Here is a 20,343-nt window from a genome sequence, read left to right on the forward strand (position 1 = left end):
AACACAGGCCTAGTATATAGTGTGTGGGCACATAGCTGGTATATTATGTGTGGAGACACAGACCTAGTATATAGTGTGTGGGTACATAGCTGGTATATTATGTGTAGAGACACAGGCCTAGTATATAGTGTGTGGGCACATAGCTGGTATATTATGTGTGGAGACACAGATCTAGTATATAGTGTGTGGGCACATAGCTGGTATATTATGTGTGGAGACACAGACCTAGTATATAGTGTGTGGGTACATAGCTGGTATATTATGTGTAGAGACACAGGCCTAGTATATAGTGTGTGGGCACATAGCTGGTATATTATGTGTGTAGACACAGATCTAGTATATAGTGTGTGGGCACATAGCTGGTATATTATGTGTTGAAACACAGGCCTAGTATATAGTGTGTGGGCACATAGCTGGTATATTATGTGTGGAGACACAGGCCTAGTATATAGTGTGTGGGCACATAGCTGGTATATTATGTGTGGAGACACAGTCCTAATATATAGTGTGTTGGCACATAGCTGGTATATTATGTGTGGAGATACAGGCCTAGTATATAGTGTGTGGGTACATAGCTGGTATATTATGTGTAGAGACACAGGCCTAGTATATTGTGTGTGGGCACATAGCTGGTATATTATGTGTGGAGATACAGGCCTAGTATATAGTGTGTGGACACATAGCTGGTATATTATGTGTAGAGACACAGGCCTAGTATATTGTGTGTGGGCACATAGCTAGTAAATTTTGTGTGGAGACACAGGCCTAGTATATTGTGTGTGGGCACATAGCTGGTATATTATGTGTGGAGACACAGGCCTAGTATATAGTGTGTGGGCACATAGCTGGTATATTATGTGTGGAGACACAGGCCTAGTATATAGTGTGTGGGTACATAGCTGGTATATTATGTGTGGAGACACAGACCTAATATATAGTGTGTGGGCACATAGCTGGTATATTATGGGTGGAGACACAGGCGTAGTATATAGTGTGTGGGTACATAGCTGGTATATTATGTGTGGAGACACAGACCTAATATATAGTATGTGGGTACATAGCTGGTATATTATGTGTGGAGACACAGACCTAATATATAGTGTGTGGGCACATAGCTGGTATATTATGTGTGGAGACACAGGCCTAGTATATAGTGTGTGGGTACATAGCTGGTATATTATGTGTGGAGACACAGACCTAATATATAGTATGTGGGCACATAGCTGGTATATTATGTGTGGAGACACAGGCCTAGTATATAGTGTGTGGGCACATAGCTGGTATATTATGTGTGGAGACACAGGCCTAGTATATTGTGTGTGGGCACATAGCTGGTATATTATGTGTGGAGACACAGGCCTAGTATATAGTGTGTGGGCACATAGCTGGTATATTATGTGTGTAGACACAGGCCTAGTATATAGTGTGTGGGCACATAGCTGGTATATTATGTGTAGAGACACAGACCAAGTATAGAGTGTGTGGGCACATAGCTGGTATATTATGTGTGGAGACACAGACCTAATATATAGTGTGTGGGCACATAGCTGGTATATTATGTGTGGAGACACAGACCTAATATATAGTGTGTGGGTACATAGCTGGTATATTATGTGTGGAGACACAGACCTAATATATAGTGTGTGGGCACATAGCTGGTATATTATGTGTGGAGACACAGGCCTAGTATATAGTGTGTGGGTACATAGCTGGTATATTATGTGTGGAGACACAGACCTAATATATAGTGTGTGGGCACATAGCTGGTATATTATGTGTGGAGACACAGGCCTAGTATATAGTGTGTGGGTACATAGCTGGTATATTATGTGTGGAGACACAGACCTAATATATAGTATGTGGGCACATAGCTGGTATATTATGTGTGGAGACACAGGCCTAGTATATAGTGTGTGGGCACATAGCTGGTATATTATGTGTGGAGACATAGGCCTAGTATATTGTGTGTGGGCACATAGCTGGTATATTATGTGTGGAGACACAGGCCTAGTATATAGTGTGTGGGCACATAGCTGGTATATTATGTGTGTAGACACAGGCCTAGTATATAGTGTGTGGGCACATAGCTGTTATATTATGTGTAGAGACACAGACCTAGTATAGAGTGTGTGGGCACATAGCTGGTATATTATGTGTGGAGACACAGACCTAATATATAGTGTGTGGGTACATAGCTGGTATATTATGTGTGGAGACACAGACCTAATATATAGTGTGTGGGCACATAGCTGGTATATTATGTGTGTAGACACAGGCCTAGTATATAGTGTGTGGGCACATAGCTGGTATATTATGTGTGTAGACACAGGCCTAGTATATAGTGTGTGGGCACATAGCTGGTATATTATGTGTGGAGACACAGACCTAATATATAGTGTGTGGGCACATAGCTGGTATATTATGTGTGGAGACACAGGCCTAGTATATTGTGTGTGGGCACATAGCTAGTAAATTTTGTGTGGAGATACAGGCCTAGTATATAGTGTGTGGGCACATAGCTGGTATATTATGTGTGGAGACACAGGCCTAGTATATAGTGTGTGGGCACATAGCTGGTATATTATGTGTGGAGACACAGGCCTAGTATATTGTGTGTGGGCACATAGCTGGTATATTATGTGTGGAGATACAGGCCTAGTATATAGTGTGTGGACACATAGCTGGTATATTATGTGTGTAGACACAGACCTAGTATATAGTGTGTAGGTACATAGCTGGTATATTATGTGTGGAGACACAGACCTAATATATAGTGTGTAGGTACATAGCTGGTATATTATGTGTGGAGACACAGACCTAATATATAGTGTGTGGGCACATAGCTGGTATATTATGTGTGGAGACACAGGCCTAGTATATAGTGTGTGGGCACATAGCTGGTATATTATGTGTGTAGACACAGGCCTAGTATATAGTGTGTGGGCACATAGCTGGTATATTATGTGTGTAGACACAGGCCTAGTATATAGTGTGTTGGCACATAGCTGGTATATTATGTGTAGAGACACAGACCTAGTATATAGTGTGTGGGCACATAGCTGGTATATTATGTGTGTAGACACAGGCCTAGTATATAGTGTGTGGGCACATAGCTGGTATATTATGTGTGGAGATAATATATCATATGGAGGACACAGAATGGCAAATGATGGTAAATAATGCAGAGGAGCTCATTGCTGGTTTATGACATAAAGGAATAGCTGGTCTAATATGATGTTCATCTTAATTATTGGCACATGCTGCTGTGCACATACCACAGTTTTTTTTCTTGTCAAATGTGTGTCACATTTTACTTTATAAAGTTGGTGTCTCCTTCTGTTTGGATTAATTTGTCCAGGCATGCTCTAGCCCATGTGGGACAAATATAATGTGTAGATTTTTGTGGTTATTGGAAGATGCATTATATAGAAAGAAGGGGGCGTAGTGTAAACCTTTTCTCCATCGCACTGATCCCATCACCAGCCACAAGAGGCATCCGTGAGGGGTGCGGCCAATTTTAGCAGCTGGGTGATAAGGGAGTAGGACTTGATGTGGATCCCATTACAGGAATGGCTTAGCTAGTCTTTTACTTGCTTTGGGTATTAGAGGGGGATACAGTAGGAGAAAGGATGCATATGAGCAGGAAAGTGTGCAAAGTGGAGAACCATGTATGTGTGTACATGTGTGGTGTGTATGTATGTGTGGCCATATGTGTATTTGTGACGAGATGGGCTCACAGCTAAAATGAGTCTAAGGACTTGTCACTCTTCCAAACAATCTATGAGGATGATGAATCTGGAGCTGTGACCCATCTCCCCTTTCTGGAAATCAAACGGGTTAATATGAACAGCCTTATTCATCTATGGAGCCAGGTGGATTTCTTGTACCTATAGGGGCTTTGATTGGATGCCATCCTCGTTTACTTGGATCACTGTTCCCTCCCATATTGGAAATAGGAAGCTGACAACAGATGGAATCTCTTTCACATCACAAATTAATGGAATGGTTTAACACTGGCAGGCTCTATTGATCAAGGAAGCCAAAACTCTTCATCATCATAATGAAATGATTAAACTAGACTAGCCGGCACCAACTCAGCAGGGGGGAGACCCAACCCCTCATACTGCAGGAGTTGGGTTAACCTTGCAGGGTCAAGCTCCACTTGTTGGAATTTTGAACTGGTCTCTGGAGTGTTCATGAATTGAAAAAGACTTGCTGTTGGAGTTCTTTCTCCTTCCAAATATAAATCATGCTTGATACTCTGTTCCAGTGATCCTGTACTCCATCCTGTACTCCATCGGGAGGTTTGAGGATCTGTCTGCCTTCTGTGTCTACTGGATTAGGGAGACTTGGTAAAAATTTGGTAAAAATGAACCTCCAGTCTGTGACGCTCCTCTCAAATACATTCTTCAAAAATTTGATTTGTATAAAGTAATCTTTACACTGCGTGCTACACTACATTTGCACTCTACATGAGATTTACTTAATCCTTTAAGATTGAAATGGGAAATTAATATAGGTTTGGTATCGGGAGAAGAGTGGGAATTCATGTTGAGATGTATAACTGTGGCAATTACTTGTGTCAAATTCCAACAAATTAAGTTTTGCATAATTCAAAGAGTATATTTTGCTCCTCTTTTTAATTTGAAAATGAGAAATAATTCATTGTTCCCAAAATGGAGATAAAGAAGGTTTGTTCTGGCATTCGAAGTGGGAATGACCCAAGCTGCAAAAGATCTGGGGCTAGATTTACTAAGCTGCGGGTTTGAAAAAGTGGGGATGTTGCCTATAGCAGCCAATCAGATTCTAGCTTTCATTTATTTAGTACCTTCTACAAAATGACAGCTAGAATCTGATTGGTTGCTATAGGCAACATCCCCACGTTTTCAGAACCCGCAGCTTAGGAAATCTAGCCCCTGGACTTCAGTTGTAGGCGCTATTCGAAGAACAGGGGTGAACATTCCTAAGTTAACCCCAATAATGGGTCTCTGTGTCATCTCGATTTTAAATCATTGCAGCAATAGTTAATTTCAATATGTCTTTAACATAATAACTCTTCCTAAAGTTATTATTGCTAGAACCTAGATGGAAAACTACTCTACTTGTATTTTTTAAGTGGGATAATCTGGATAATGAATTGGTAGGCCATGTGCAATTCACCTATACTAGCAGGAACTATTTTCAAACATTTGAAACAATTTGGGGGTATTTTTACTAAACTGCGGTTTCCGACGAACTGACGATTCTCATTGCTTTCCCGTCATTTCTTTAAATGGAAATTTAGTAAATATACCACTTGGTCTTTTCAAATCCAGTCATACTTTACATTGCATTCCCAAGGAGAAAGCATGAAGGGCATCTTCCAGAGTGCCTAGCTATTGTATATATTTCAGTATCTTGAGTACTTGTACTATTAGACTGCAGTTTGATGTGTATTTATTTTGCCTTTTCAGGTGATATTACTTACTTGCTGCTGGGCCCACTTACCTGACTGGAGACATTGTGCCGAGGGTCCAAGTTGGTGAGATTTGAGAGGTGTTTTTTCCCTTTATAGATAATGAAGATCAGTCTGTACACAAGTACAGAAAGAAATTTTGACGAGATTTGTGACTGTTGTAAACATGATCCTAAAATAACATGAACACAGGGTAAACATGTTTTGGTCAGTGCTAATTACAAGAGCATTTAACAAAAAAGCTAATCTAATGTGAAGACTGGCATAGTACGCCTATGTACACTAAATGGACAAAAGTATTTGGTCACACTTGTTAATTATTGAACTGAGGTGTATAAAATCAAGCACCCAGCCATGCAGTCTCCCTTTGTAAACATTTGTGATACAAAATGGGCCGTTCTGATGAGCTCAGTGACTTCAAGCGTAGTACTGTGAGAGGATGCACCTTTGCAATAAGACGATCCGTGAAATATCATCCCTACTGGATTTTCCAGTCAACTGTAAGTGATATTATTGGAAAGTGGAAGCGTTTAGGAACAACAGCAACTTAGCCACAAAGCGGAAGACCACGCAAAATAACAGAGCGGGGTCAACGACTTCTAAGGCGCATGGTGAGTAAAAGTCACCAACACTCTGCTGATTCCATAGCTGAAGACTTCCGAACTTCCACTGGCATTAATGTAAGCACAAAAACTGTGCAGCGGGAGCTTAATGAAATGGGTTTCCATGGCCGAGCAGCTGCATGCAAACCTCACATCACCAAATCCAATGCCAAGCATCGGATGGAGTGGTGTAAAGCACACTGACACTGGACTGTGGAGCAGTGGAAACGTGTTCTGCGGAGTGACGAATCACACTTCATTGGTTGGCAGTCAGCGGGCGGGTCTGGGTTTGGCGGATACTGGGAGAACGTTACCTGCCTGACTGCATTATGCCAACTGGGAAGTTTGGTGGAGGAGGGAAATTGGTATTGGGCTGTTTTTTCAGGGTTTGGGCTAGGCCCCTTATCTCCAGTGAAAAGCAATCTTAATGCTTCAGTATACCAAGTCATTTTGGACAATGTTATGCTTCCAGCTTTGTGGCAACAGTTTGGGGAAGGCCCTTTTCTATTTCAGCATGACTGTGCCCCAGTGCACAAAGCAAGGACTACAAAGACATGGTTTGATGAGTTTGGTGTGGAAGAACTTGACTGGCCCATACAGAGAGCTCTGACCTCAACCCCATTGAGCACCTTTGGGATGAAGTGGAACTGAGATTGCTAGCCAGGCCTTCTTTTCCAACATCAGTGTCTGACCTCATAAATGCTCTACAGAACAAATGGGCACAAATTCCCACAGAAACACTTCAACATCTTGTGGAAAGCCTTCCAAGAAGAGTGGAAGCTGTTATCGTTGCAAAAGGGGGACCAACTTTGCAATAAAATATATGTATTTATATACAATGTCATTACAGCCCCTGTTGGTGTAATGGTCAAGTGTCCAAATACTTTTGTCCATATAGTGTATACTGTATTAAAATGGAGAGCTGTGGTGCTGGAGGGTCCACCAAACATGGTAATCCAGGGGGGGAGCCACGACACTTCATCCCCAGTGGCAAGTCTCAGAGCTGCAGAGCTAGAAGGGTCTTCAAATGGCACCCGCTATGTTTCAGTGATTTCAGAAGATGCATTGCCTAGGATCCCACAGCGCTACATAGGATCCCTGAAGGATACATGTCATCATCATCATCCTCAACATTTATTTATATAGCGCCAGCAAATTCCGTAGCGCTTTACAATTGGGAACAAACATTAATAAGACAATACTGGGTAATACATACAGACAGAGAGGTAAGAGAACCCTGCTCGAAAGCTTACAATCTATAGGACAATGGGAGTTTGAAACACAAGGGCATTTGCTATATCATATTGCACAATGGACCAGCCAGACTGCAAAGGTAAAAGTACTGAGTGGGCTATGTGTGTTGCAATGTTGGTCAGAAGGTTGTTGTCTTGCGTTAGCAGTGTAGAGGATGGTAATAGGGTAATCTAGGGAAATTAAGATGATGGTTGAGGAATATCATAACCTTGTCTGAAGAGGTGGGTTTTCAGTGAACGCTTGAAGGTTTGAAGACTAGAGGAAAGTCTTACTGTGAGTGGGAGGGAATTCCACAAAGTGGGTGCAGCCCGGAAAAAATCTTGTAACCGAGAATGGGAGGATGTGATGAGAGTGGAGGAGAGACGTAGATCTTGTGCAGAACGGAGGTGTCGAGTAGGGAGATATTTCGAGACAAGTGAGGTAATGTATGTCGGTGCAATTTTGTTGATGGCCTTGTATGTTAGTAGAAGAATTTTATATTGGATTCGTTGAAATACAGGCAGCCAATGTAGAGACTGACAGAGTGGCTCAGCAGAGGAATAACGGTTTGTAAGGAAAATCAATCTAGCCGCTGCATGCAAAATAGATTGTAGGGGTTCAAGTCTGACTTTGGGAAGACCAGTAAGGAGGGAATTGCAATAGTCGATGCGGGAGATGATGAGTGCATGAATTAATGTTTTTGCGGTGTCTTGTGTCAGATATGTGCGTATTCTGGAAATGTTCTTTAGGTGTATGTAACATGATTTAGATATAGAGTTGATGTGGGGAATAAACGACAGTTGTGAATCAAGGATTACACCTAGGCAGTGAGCTTACGGGGTGTGATTTATGGTCATGTTATCAACAGAAATAGAAATGTCAGGCAGGAAGCTTCAGTTTTTGGGTGGGAATATTATTAATTCAGTTTTTGAAAGATTGAGTTTGAGTTGGCGAGAAGACATCCAAGATGAAATGGCAGAAAGACAGTCAGTAACGCGAGACAACACAGATGGTGCCTAGATGTATCAGCAATATTCAGATATATTGGTTTATTTGTTTTGCAGGTCATGCCTCATGGTAAAATGCGCTGTAAGAAGTCATCTCTGTCATCCCTCAGCCCAGTAGAGGTTATGGGCTTAGAACCTACAACAGAAGAAATTGCTCTAAATGACATGGAATCTGGGAATGAGACCAGACCCGTAGAATCCACCTTGGCGGCTGTGGTACAGGAGGAAAAAGGAACATCATTGGGAGAACAACTGGAGATTTATTTTAACATGAATCCAGAATATAATATACACCAGGGTGATGACATAGACATCTGCTCAAACTTCCTGATTGGTTATTGTCCTCAGTTTTTTCTTTGTCCACAACATCACACAGTGTTTACATATGTATGGCAGCTGAGGGATAAAGTTACAAATACATGGGGTAGCATGGATGATGGGGCTCAGCAAGTCCTGGAGAGACTGTTCAGTGACCCTGCTAAGGCACAAGTGACTGGAATACACCAGTAAGAGTGGTAAAAAGTTTAATTTGCATATGATATTATTTCTCCAACAATCCCTTCTTCCTGTAGGCATGTAGATAAGCTCCTTCACCTCTTTTCCCATAAATCACCTAAACGACCCTTCTCTCTCTACCCAGAGGTTCTGAAATACTTATTGACCTCACTTGTATGAAGGTCCACAACAGCCAAGTGTTTGATCATGTCCGACGTCTCTCCACCTCCAGCTCTCCCACCGTACAGTTCCATACCACCTACAAGTACTACTATGAAACCAGAGATGATGTGTGGGAGGAATTTAGTCCGGTAAGAAAGGAAGAAATCTAAAGCTTATGGTTTATTTTCACTTATTGTTTCTATACATATTCAGCTAAACGTGTGAGCGCAAGATATCTTGCAGATTGCGAGAACCCCACTGCTTGTCCCCAGGTGCATGTCCAGTGCTTCCAAAGCTCTGGACTGTCCCCTTCACTTCCCTTAATATTACCAATTTAATGTTGTGCACACCTGCTGCTGGTATGCAAGGGATTGAAGGGGCATCCATTAGTGGGACATATCTCCCAACTGTCCAGAAATTGGGACAAAATTCCTGATCCGCTGTGAGGACAGGTGGCTCTTGACCAGATTAAGATTGCTAGAACGAGACCAACAATTGTATTCACCTCTAGCAGCCCCCTATCCCTCGCCAATACTCTGCTCTGACCAGCACTTAAGAATGTTGCTGTAGAATCTTATTCTTAGTGGTAATTAGTAGTCAGCAGAATGTGATTATAGTCCATACCCAGGCACAGGATTAAACAGGCAAAATAGCAGGAGAACAGGAGTGAGTACACAGCATCTATAACGGAGTCTGCTAGCTGGGAGAGGCCGGGTCATAAAGCCTAAGCACAGGTAAAGTTATTACTGATTGAAGCTGATACTATCTATAGAATTGCTGAAAGGATAAAGTTAAACACACAACAGTACCTCTGTTAGGAGTATGGTACTGCAGCCATAAGTTCAGAATTCACAGAGGCCAGGATTGGCAACTTCAAACCTGGACAGTCACACCTTAATCGAGAAGGTTGAGAAGTATCTTTATATCTAGGTGTGTTTTACCTTTGCCTATATGTTCTTATGACTTACTTTGCATCTTACAGTTCCGATTTTTAACAGAGAAGGGCATTAAAGACAATAAAGACAGCCCAGATGTTCCCTTACTCTCATAATTCTTTTAAGCCATGAAGAAGGATCATAAAAATGTATTTAATGGAAGGGAAGGCTCTAAGGAGGTAGGAGGTTGGAGTGTAGTGAGACTGTTGCAAATTGACTTGAGATTTTGCCACATATCCATAAACCTAGGCACTAGATTGCAATGGCATCTTCCGAGAGCAGAGAAAGTAGTAATCCTACTTTAATATGTGCTGGACAGACCAGAGCCGTACCAAGGGTGGTGCGAACGGTGCGGTCGCCCAGGGCGCAAGGTCAAGGGTGCGCAGCAGCTGCCCGCTACCTGCCTCCATACCTCCAGCCCTTAAGTTCCGCTTAAGGACTGAAGAGAGAGAGAGATTAACATTAATTGCAAGAGCTTGGTGCTGCTGCCAACTAAGGGGCAGCAGCACCAAGCTCCAGCACCAAGCTCCTAGACTGCAGGAAATACCGGTATAGTCTTATTACCATAGTAAGAGCCACGTGAAGATGGATAATAATGCTGCTTCAATGAGTGATTATTGCAAAGCATTTACCATAACATCACAGTGGCCCTGGGAGAGCTGCAAGGTGGATGGGGCCAACCTATATATTTTAGTGTTACTGAATGGAATTAAAAAGCCAGAGAAGATTTGGAGCACCTGTCATGGACTCTTTAGCTAGAAATGGATTTAATGAACATAAAGCGCATTGCAGATGTCAGTGTCGGCATTTACGTCACAGCAGCGCATACTAATGCGGAGGAACAAAACACTGGTGGAAATTCTGTGGCTGTCATTTTATTACTTATTAAGGCGATCTTTCAGTAAAGTGCTAGCCACACCCACACATTAGGTTGGCCACACCAACTTGTTAAATGCCACTCCCACTTAGATGGGGGGGCACCGGTGCCCTGTCTCGCCCAGGCACTTAAATGTCTAGTTACGGCACTGGGACAGACCATCTTGGTGACCCAGCACAAAACAAAGCAATCCAGTGTTCTTCATAAATTAGGTCCTCATGGAGTACGTACATGATAACCCAATACTTTCATATGTCCCCTGCAGGACTTTGTGAAGTGTATAGAGGATGGCTTGAGAAACAATTGTGAAGAGGTGTTTTGTCTGCACTCCAGTTTCAAATATGCTCTTCATCTGACAAACATGGTACAAACGAACATTCATACTGGAACTAAGAGAAGGATGAGGAGACGACCGGTCTTCAGATCTTCAGTTTTAATGTCTTCAAAGCTCTGGTGAGAGGGTAGGGGGGTAAGAAACAGTAATAGAATAGTGAATTACCACGCTTCCCTAAAGGTATTTAAAGAAAAATGCAGCATAACTGGGAATGGAAATAGAGGCGGGACCCCTACCTCCAAATGATGAAAACCAAACAGATATATTAATATTCCCAGGCACAAATGAAATTAATAAATATATATGGTGTGCAAAAAGTATAGCATAATATTTATAAAAAACTGCCACAGATGGCTAGTCACATAAAAACAAATGTAATTAGGTCCGGACCTAAATAAACAATCTCTGGAATATATCCAAACCACATGTGAATGTATTAAAACATAAGAGAAATAGCCTTACATCTCTTAAATGCAAAGCAACTAATAGATTAAGCAACTAAGTAAAGCACACAATCCACAATAGGACAGAGTCTAGTATAACTGAGGCACTATTTGTATGCCACAAAAAGAACACAGTCTATCACAATAGGCACAGTACACTGTACCAGGCAATGTCCAGGCAACTTGTGAGTGGCTATGAGCCTAAGAAAGGTGCTAAGAGTCTGTAAGTACTTTACATGAGAATAGATGCTCACAACCGCGGGCTGTAGTTGATGTCCAGGTAACTCAGAGAATAAGATCCAGGGTGGACTTACGTTTAAGAAGAGTTGATTACAATTCAATTTCTTACCTCCCCTCGATGGACCGGGGGGCACTTGTGCTGGAAATCGCTCCTTCCTCTGCAGCAATGTGCACATGCGCAAAAGGAATTGCTGACATACCAGCTGTTCAGCTTGTATTCGCCTATAGCTTGGTCTTGTTCTGACGAAACAGTATTGGCGTTTTGGCAGTGGGAGCTATAAACTGATGTTTGTAGTACACTGGCAAAGTAGGACGACAAAATACAGCATGTAGCTGATGGTGATTAGAATACGGTGATGTGTGTATGAGACCAATCATTTCTGGAATTGGCTCCCATACCAGTAATCTCTCTGAATATATTGATTATTTTTTGCAGCCACTTGTTATTAGGCAGAAAAGTTATTTAAGAGACACTGGACACACTATCGACTTTCTCAACAATATTAAATGGGAGGAAGGCTGGTTGCATGTGATGTTACATCACTGTATACCATTATTGAGCACAAAGTGGGTTGTAACCATGTTGAAGCCATTCTAAATAATGAGTCAGATATCCCTAAGGAAAAAGTTCGGTTCCTTCTTGATAGTATTTTATTTGTACTGCAACACAATTTCTTTTGGTCTGGGGGGACTTACTATGAACAGGTTCGCGGAACTGCTATGGGCGCAAAATTTGCACCCAGTTACGCGAACCTGTTCATGGCATATTGGGAGGAATTGTTTATTTGGGACAATAACCCCTTTCTTGATAAAACCCACACCTGGTGACATTATATAGATGATGTCACCTGTATCTGAAAGGGTGATAGGAAGGAACTCTTTGAGTTCATCACCTATATTAACCAGAATTCATTCAACATGAACTTCCTTGAGGATGAAAAGTTGAAAAATATCCTACCGTCCAGACCATACTTTGTTTACAAAAGGGTGGATAATTTGAGGAGACGATTAGTTAACAGTACAATACCCCCACAAGAAACTGTAAAGAGAACTACTTGGTTAAAAAAGAACGATGATGGTTTCTAATATTGTAATAGATGTGTTGCTTGTAAGACTAGTAAATGCAAGGATACTAGAACTATCCAACACTTTAAATCCAATATAACGAATGCTACCTATGATATTAAAGGTAAAATCACTTACGACATCACGGGGTCATCTATCTTTTGGAGTGCCCCTGTGGTAAACAGTATATAGGCATAACAATCAGAAAATTAGGCATTAGAGTAGCTGAACACCAAAGGAACATTAAAAATCAATTAAAAACTCATAGGGCTAGATTTACTAAGCTGCGGGTTTGAAAAAGTGGGGAAGTTGCCTATAGCAATCAATCAGATTCTAGCTGTCATTTATTTAGTAGCTTCTACAAAATGACAGCTAGAATCTGATTGGTTGCTATAGGCAACATCCCCACTTTTTCAAACCCGCAGCTTAGTAAATCCTAGCCATAGTGTTCCAGATCATTTTCTTGAATTCCATGATCATGATCCATCCAAGTTGAAATTTGTGGGGATATGTAAAGTGAGTAAACCCTGGTGGGGTGGTGATTTTATAAAGAAAATATCACAAGAAGAGACAAAATAGTTTTTTATTTAAAGACCCTTTCGCAATGGCCTTAATATTGATTTTGATCTTTACACTTTTCTTTGATTCATGCCCTAATTTTCTTCTTTTTTTTTTTTTTGTGGCCCTCCCCTTTATCTTTATTTTTAGGCCTTCCATACGTCATGTTTATTTTTATTTTTATTTTCAATTTTAATTTTATTTTTATTTTCATTTTCATTTTCATTTTCATTTTTATTTTTCATTTTTATTTTTATTTTTATTTTTAATTTTCATTTATTTTTATTTGTATTATTATTTTTAATATTATTTTTATTTCTATGGATTTATTTTTCTATAAGGTTATTTATTTCTCTATGTGGCTGTAGGAATGGCTTGTTTTAGTATATTATTGTATTGTTGTGTTAGGCTACTATTTTATGATTTTCGAGTCTGAAGGACATTAAACCACCATGGACCTTTCCTTCTAGTTACTATATCTATTGAAGTGAGGGCAGTCCTTCAAAGGAACCAATTAAGAGACTTCATACCTTTTATAAAGAATGGTATCATTATCTTATGATTTATCTATACTTCATTCATTCACTATCCCTGAGGAAGCCCTGTCGGGTGAAACGCATAGGTTTTTCTGTTCATTTACACACCACCGTATTCTATTCACCATCAGCTACATGCTGTATTTTGCCGTCTTACTTTGCCAGTGTACTACAAACATCAGTTTATAGCTCCCACGGGCGAAACGCCAACACTGTTTCGTCAGAACGAGAGCAAGCGATAGGCGAATACAAGCTGAACAGCTGGTACGTCAGCAATTCCTTTTGCGCATGTGCACATTGCTGAAGAGGAAGGAGCGATTTCCAGCACAAGTGCCCCCGATCCAACGAGGGGAGGTAAGAAATTGAATTGTAATCAACTCTTCTTAAACGTAAGTTCACCCTGCATCATATTCTCTGAGTTACCTGGACATCAACTACAGCCCGCAGTTGTGAGCATCTATTCTCATGTAAAGTACTTACAGACTCTTAGCACCTTTCTTAGGCTCATAGCCACTCACAAGTTGCCTGGACATTGCCTGGTACAGTGTACTGTGCCTATTGTGATAGACTGTGTTCTTTTTGTGGCATACAAATAGTGCCTCAGTTATACTAGACTCTGTCCTATTGTGGATTGTGTGCTTTACTTAGTTGCTTAATCTATTAGTTGCTTTGCATTTAAGAGATATAAGGCTATTTCTCTTATGTTTTAATACATTCACATGTGGTTTGGATATATTCCAGAGATTGTTTATTTAGGTCCGGACCTAATTACATTTGTTTTTATGTGACTAGCCATCTGTGGCAGTTTTTAATAAATATTATGCTATACTTTTTGCACACCATATATATTTATTAATTTAATTTGCACCTGGGAATATTAATATATGTGTAAGAAACATTTATAGAGTTACAAATCACATTGAGGAAAATGTCCAAAATTGACTATCCACTTTCAAAACACTCACTTGAACAGGCGTGTGTGTGAAAAGGGTTAATAAAAAGCAAAATCAACTTCTCTGTCTGAAAATGATTACATTCCCCCTAAAAACATTATATCCACACTCATTTACTACCGATTTCTGTCAGCACCAAGAGTTGGTTGCAAAGCTGGTGCTTTGAGGAAGTCTTTGGTAATCCCCTGCCTAATCCCACAATACAATCAGAGTTTAAATTAATCAATTGATGCAAACCAAACAATTCCCTATATTTAATAATATAGCTTTCATAACAACCAAGCTGACCTGGCATATGAATTTGTTAAGAACACAAAGACAGAGTGTTTTTAAATAATGTTTATTGTGACAAGGAATATCTCAATTTTTAATGTATAAAAAAGGATAATAGAATGACATACAGTAGTACAAATTGCAACCAATTTCTAAAAAAAATGGAATAAAGACAGAAAGCGAAAACTCACATAGGTTTCCAAAAAAAAGCACAGTGGGAGGCTGAAAAATTGGACAAAACATCAATAGCAAATTGATCCTGGAAACTGGCAATTTTTGATCAATTACATTTACCATTTAAATATCCTTCCCTTTGTTGTTCATCTCAAATATTTATTATTATTGCTTTGATGTATACATATCCTTTATGCCTCTGGTACATCAGCTAATTCAAAGATGATTTTATGGAGATTGGGGATTGTCCTAGGGCTTCAGAACTGCCAGGCATGCCCCTGGGGTATGACCACACCCATTGTGACAAGGCCATCCACCTCTATCGGAGGAGGTGTGACCATGTCCTGCTTTTAGATATTTTAAATGTTGGGAGGTATGTAGCTTTGACTGACAGCAAATGTGATTAATGGCTGTTTTTTGGTTGTTTTTAGGACTCCCTCTGGTACCCTGGCCCCTGGCTTGCCAAATTCAACTGCACAGTCTAACTCTGTTGGAAGTGTGTATCCCAAGACCTGGCTAATAACTAAGAACCTTTATGATGACAAACCACTGACATGTGTGGACAGCGAGTACACGTATGTATACACTAACTTCCACAAGACAATGCCGGAATACAAGTATATCATCCACCAGATCTCCCGAATCCAGAACTACTTCCAGTGGGATAAATACTTCAGGTGAGAATGATAGAAAGGGTTAAATGAGATGACCTAGATAATGACCTGTGAATGTGTGGTCCCTGACCTGCCTGTGTGTGTGCTCATCTAATGTCTGCATTTTCCAACATGCCCCATAATGATCAGCCGTTATTGGCTGCAATACCACATAGTGAGAGGCCAGTGCCGGAGAGGTAATACACAGACTGGAAATATTATTATATAGGGAGAGGTAATACACAGACTGGAAATATTATTATTTAGGGAGAGGTAATACACAGACTGGAAATATTATTATTTAGGGACAGGTAATACACAGACTGGAAATATTATTATTTAGGGACAGGTAATACACAAAGTAGATATGTTTTTATACAGACAGAGGTAATACACGAACTGGATATGTTGTTATATAGAGAGAGGCAATACAGGGGCTGGTTATGTTATATACGGAGAGGCAATACACAGACAGTAATTGTTGTTATATAAGGAGATGTAATACACAGACTGGATATTTTATTATATAGCGAGAGGTAATACACAAACAAGATATGTTATTACATAGGGAGGGGCAATATACAGACTGGTTATGTTACTGTAAAGGGAGAGGTAATACACAGACTGAATATGTTATTATTTAGAGAGTAATACATAGACGGGATATTTAATTATATAGAGAGAGGTATTACACAGACAAGATATGTTAATTCATAGGGAGGGGTAATAAACAGACTGGTTATGTTATTGTATAAGGAGGGGTAATACACAGATGCTATATATGATTATATAGGGAGGGGTAATACACAGACTTGTCATATTATTATATGGGGAGGGGTAATATACAGGCTGATCATGCTATTATATCGTTAGGGGTAATACACAGGCTGGGTTGCTATTATAATAAGAAGTAATGCTCAGACGTAAGTTATTATTACAAGGAGATGTAACTTGAATAATTTGAAAGTTGAGAGCAATATGTATAAATAATGTTGTTATTGGATGAAATATTATAGCGTTAATAGAGTAATAATTAGCTGTGAAATGTGTTAGTATACTGAAGTTTCTATTAGAGGTGAGATTACTGTATTTTATTAGTATCATTTATGGTTATGTCTTACAGGAAGAGGGCTCACATGGCAGCAAGTAATAGTAACATAGATAAAGGATGTTTGGAACGATATCTTTTCCATGGCACAGACGCCACCGTAATAGAAGCCATTTGTAAACTGAACTTTGATCCACGTGTGTCCGGTAAACATGGGACGGTCTACGGTAAAGGTTGCTACTTCGCTAAAGATGCCAGCTATGCTCATGGATACTCTCCGACCAACTCCGATGGTTACCGCTTCATGTTTCTCGCCAAGGTGCTGGTAGGACGTCCATCATTGGGCAAATCCTCTTACGCCCGTCCTCCATCTATAAATCCCGAGGACCCTGCAAGCCTCCTCTATGACTCTTGTGTGAACAAATCCATAAACCCCGACATATTTATTGTGTTTGACAATGACCAGTTCTACCCGTACTTTCTCATCAAATATCATGAGTTGCAGAACCTGGTTCTACTGGATTAATGACCCCTTTGGTTATTCTAATAGCCGTTCTTTCATTATCTCACTCATGCTCATGGGAGTTTCAATTTTTTATGGTTGAAAATCACTATGTAAATCAAAGGATACTGCCCCTGCTCACTCTCCGGTAGACATATGATTATATGCGTATGAGTATATGCCATGTGCTACAGCTTAATGACAACTGTGTCCAACATTCTGGGCCTGATTCATTAAGGATCTTAACTTAAGAAACTTCTTATTACAGTCTCCTGGACAAAACCATGTTACAATGCAAGGGGTGCAAAATAGTTTTCTGTTTTGCACATAAGTTAAATACTGACTGTTTTTGCCATGTAGCACACAAATACTTGATAGCTTATTTGTACCCTGAAATTTAAAATTGATATTTGTGTGCTACATGAAAAAACAGTCAGAATTTAAGTTATGTGCAAAACAGAATACTAATTTGCACCCCTTGCATTGTAACATGGTTTTGTCCAGGAGACTGAAATAAGAAGTTTCTTAGGTTAAGATCCTTAATGAATCAGGCCCTCTGTCTTTATCTCTTTGGCTGTGATGGATGAAGATACAAGTGCACCTGATGACTAGCAAGATACGGTGCGGCAGGGGGAGTACAAGAGTGACATTATAGTAGCCAACTTTGTTGGTAAAAGAATATTTGGACGGTGTGTGTAGTTACTTGACTGTTACTAGCCAGGAGGTGCTTGGATTTTTCCTACATTAAGGGAAAATACAAGTCTAGGTGACCCTTCGGTACCTGGAGCTTCTAAGCAAATAATGGTCTGCACTCCCCATTTTTAAACTTGTTTAAAGTTACTTTTTTATATCTTCAGTATACTCGATAGGAGCTTGCATTTGGACTCTTTGTACCACTATTTCTGGCATTATCATTGTTATTCTTTAACTTATATAATGCTAATATATTCTGCAGTGCTGTAAAGAGAGTTTTATTCATGTCCATCCATCCCTGTCCCCATGTTATGTCCCTAACCAAGGCACACAAACACCAGGTTAGCCAGAAGTGGAGATGAGAGACATTTTTGAGCATTTAATGAATATTAAGCTCCTTCTGCCTTTGGCCTGTTCTGTTGCAAAACTCAATTTCTCTCATCTCTCTAGTTTAAGCCAATCGTCCCACTTGTATGTGCTTGGTCCATGAGAAGAGCCTGGAGCTCCCCAGACATAACCCCATAACCCACACAAAAATAGAGAGAGATGAGTGCGTGGTTGCAAATCAGGATCCATCTCATCTGACAAATGTAATTGCTAAATCTTAGCTTATTTATTACTATTATAATGCATGAGACCAACTCTTAAATTGTGCTCTATTATTTAGCTTTATAAATTATCCAATGGAACGGCAGCTCTTATAATGGGAGACATGCAACGCTTTCTATTTTAGCACATTGGGTTTATTTTTTTACTTTTCCTTTCCTTTAATCAACGTTTTCCCTTTCTAAGACTCGGTACACACTACAGAAAATCTCTCCCGATGTAATATTAACGATTTTACCAATGGCTGAATGTCCCCGATTAGCATGCCGATTCATGTGTACACACTATACATGTTTTCCATGATTTACCTTCAGATCTGTGCTCTTCATCTGTCATAACCATCGGCTGAAAAGATTGTGACTCTGTAAACTCTATGGAGATCTGCCTACACTGCTAGTCGTGCGTGCTTACACACTGCAGAATCGTCACCACATCGTTCCATCGTTGAACGAGAATTTTAGTACATTTATAAAATCAAGGCCAAACAATGCATTGTGCTTTGGAACCACAATCGTTCATCATTGGAGCATACACACTAATCAGGGCCGTCTTTCCCATTGGGCACGCTGGGCAGGTGCCCGGGGGCGCTGGCAGTGCATATCGGGCGTGACGTCATCACGCCCACCCGACATCCATTGCGGAGCGCGACGGAGGAGGAGACCAGGGAGGGAGCCGGATCGCCAGCTGACAGCACGCTAAGTATTTTCTTCTTTTTTTGCAGGTTTTTTTTTTTTTCTGCCTCCGGAGGGCCCCCCTGGGCTTCAGGGCCCATATATATATATAATATTTATTTATTTTTTCTTATATATAGGGGCCCCGGTGCACTGCTGTGCCCGGGGGCCCAAGAGCTTCTTAAGAGGGCCCTGACACTAATGCGATATCGGGCTAAACAGTCATTTATTGGGTTATTGGCCCGATAATTGGGTGAACAACCTATAGTGTGTACCCAGCCTAACACTACCCACTTTCCCACAACTATCTTTATTTTTTTTTTCATCAATGGACTAAAACATAAGTATAATTATTATTTGCTTCTAAATTTTTGGTGAATTGCTATGTCTGTTTTCTATTGTGAGTCTTCCCCTTTTTTCTTTCTTTCTGTATCTGTTCACCATCCTTCTCCATTCTATTTGGCTTTCCATAATTTTGAAACAAACATTATTGTGCACTTTATTTGTAAATTTGCATCTTGTAGAGATGGTAGTCTATGAATAGAGCTGATACGGATGGCGGTCAGCCCATCTGCATTGTGGTGCATTTGGGGTGCAATGGAGAACACACAAATCTGAATTCTGCTGGAGGACTGTGAGAAATATTGCATTTAAATGCTGAATAAGGTGGACATTTGGGTCCTGTTTCATCAAGTGAACGCACGTATCCCCTTCCCTTATTCGGCAACAAGAGGATCTCAAGAACTGTTTCTAGTTGAATATGGGTGTAAGAATGCTCTGGTTATTTGGCACTTGTCTTATGTAGACAGACAACACACTGCAGGATAC

At 40.4% G+C, this 20,343-nt stretch overlaps 1 protein-coding gene across 2 annotated transcripts in view; it reads left to right on the plus strand.

The window, feature by feature from the left end:
- The window catches only part of LOC142151109 (protein mono-ADP-ribosyltransferase TIPARP-like), a 34,532-nt gene extending 15,078 nt beyond the window's left edge, over positions 1-19,454 (plus strand). For both annotated transcript variants that reach the window (XM_075206440.1, XM_075206439.1), the window contains exons 2-7: positions 5,454-5,521; positions 8,355-8,803; positions 8,938-9,103; positions 11,032-11,219; positions 15,774-16,019; positions 17,119-19,454. In XM_075206440.1, coding sequence (XP_075062541.1) covers positions 8,358-8,803; positions 8,938-9,103; positions 11,032-11,219; positions 15,774-16,019; positions 17,119-17,569 — 1,497 coding nt within the window. In that variant the 5' untranslated portion in view covers positions 5,454-5,521; positions 8,355-8,357 and the 3' untranslated portion in view covers positions 17,570-19,454. The remainder of the gene's footprint in view (positions 1-5,453; positions 5,522-8,354; positions 8,804-8,937; positions 9,104-11,031; positions 11,220-15,773; positions 16,020-17,118) is intronic.
- Positions 19,455-20,343: the final 889 nt, after the last annotated feature.

This window comes from Mixophyes fleayi, chromosome 4 (assembly GCF_038048845.1).
Source record: "Mixophyes fleayi isolate aMixFle1 chromosome 4, aMixFle1.hap1, whole genome shotgun sequence".
Taxonomy (NCBI): Eukaryota; Metazoa; Chordata; class Amphibia; order Anura; family Limnodynastidae; genus Mixophyes; species Mixophyes fleayi.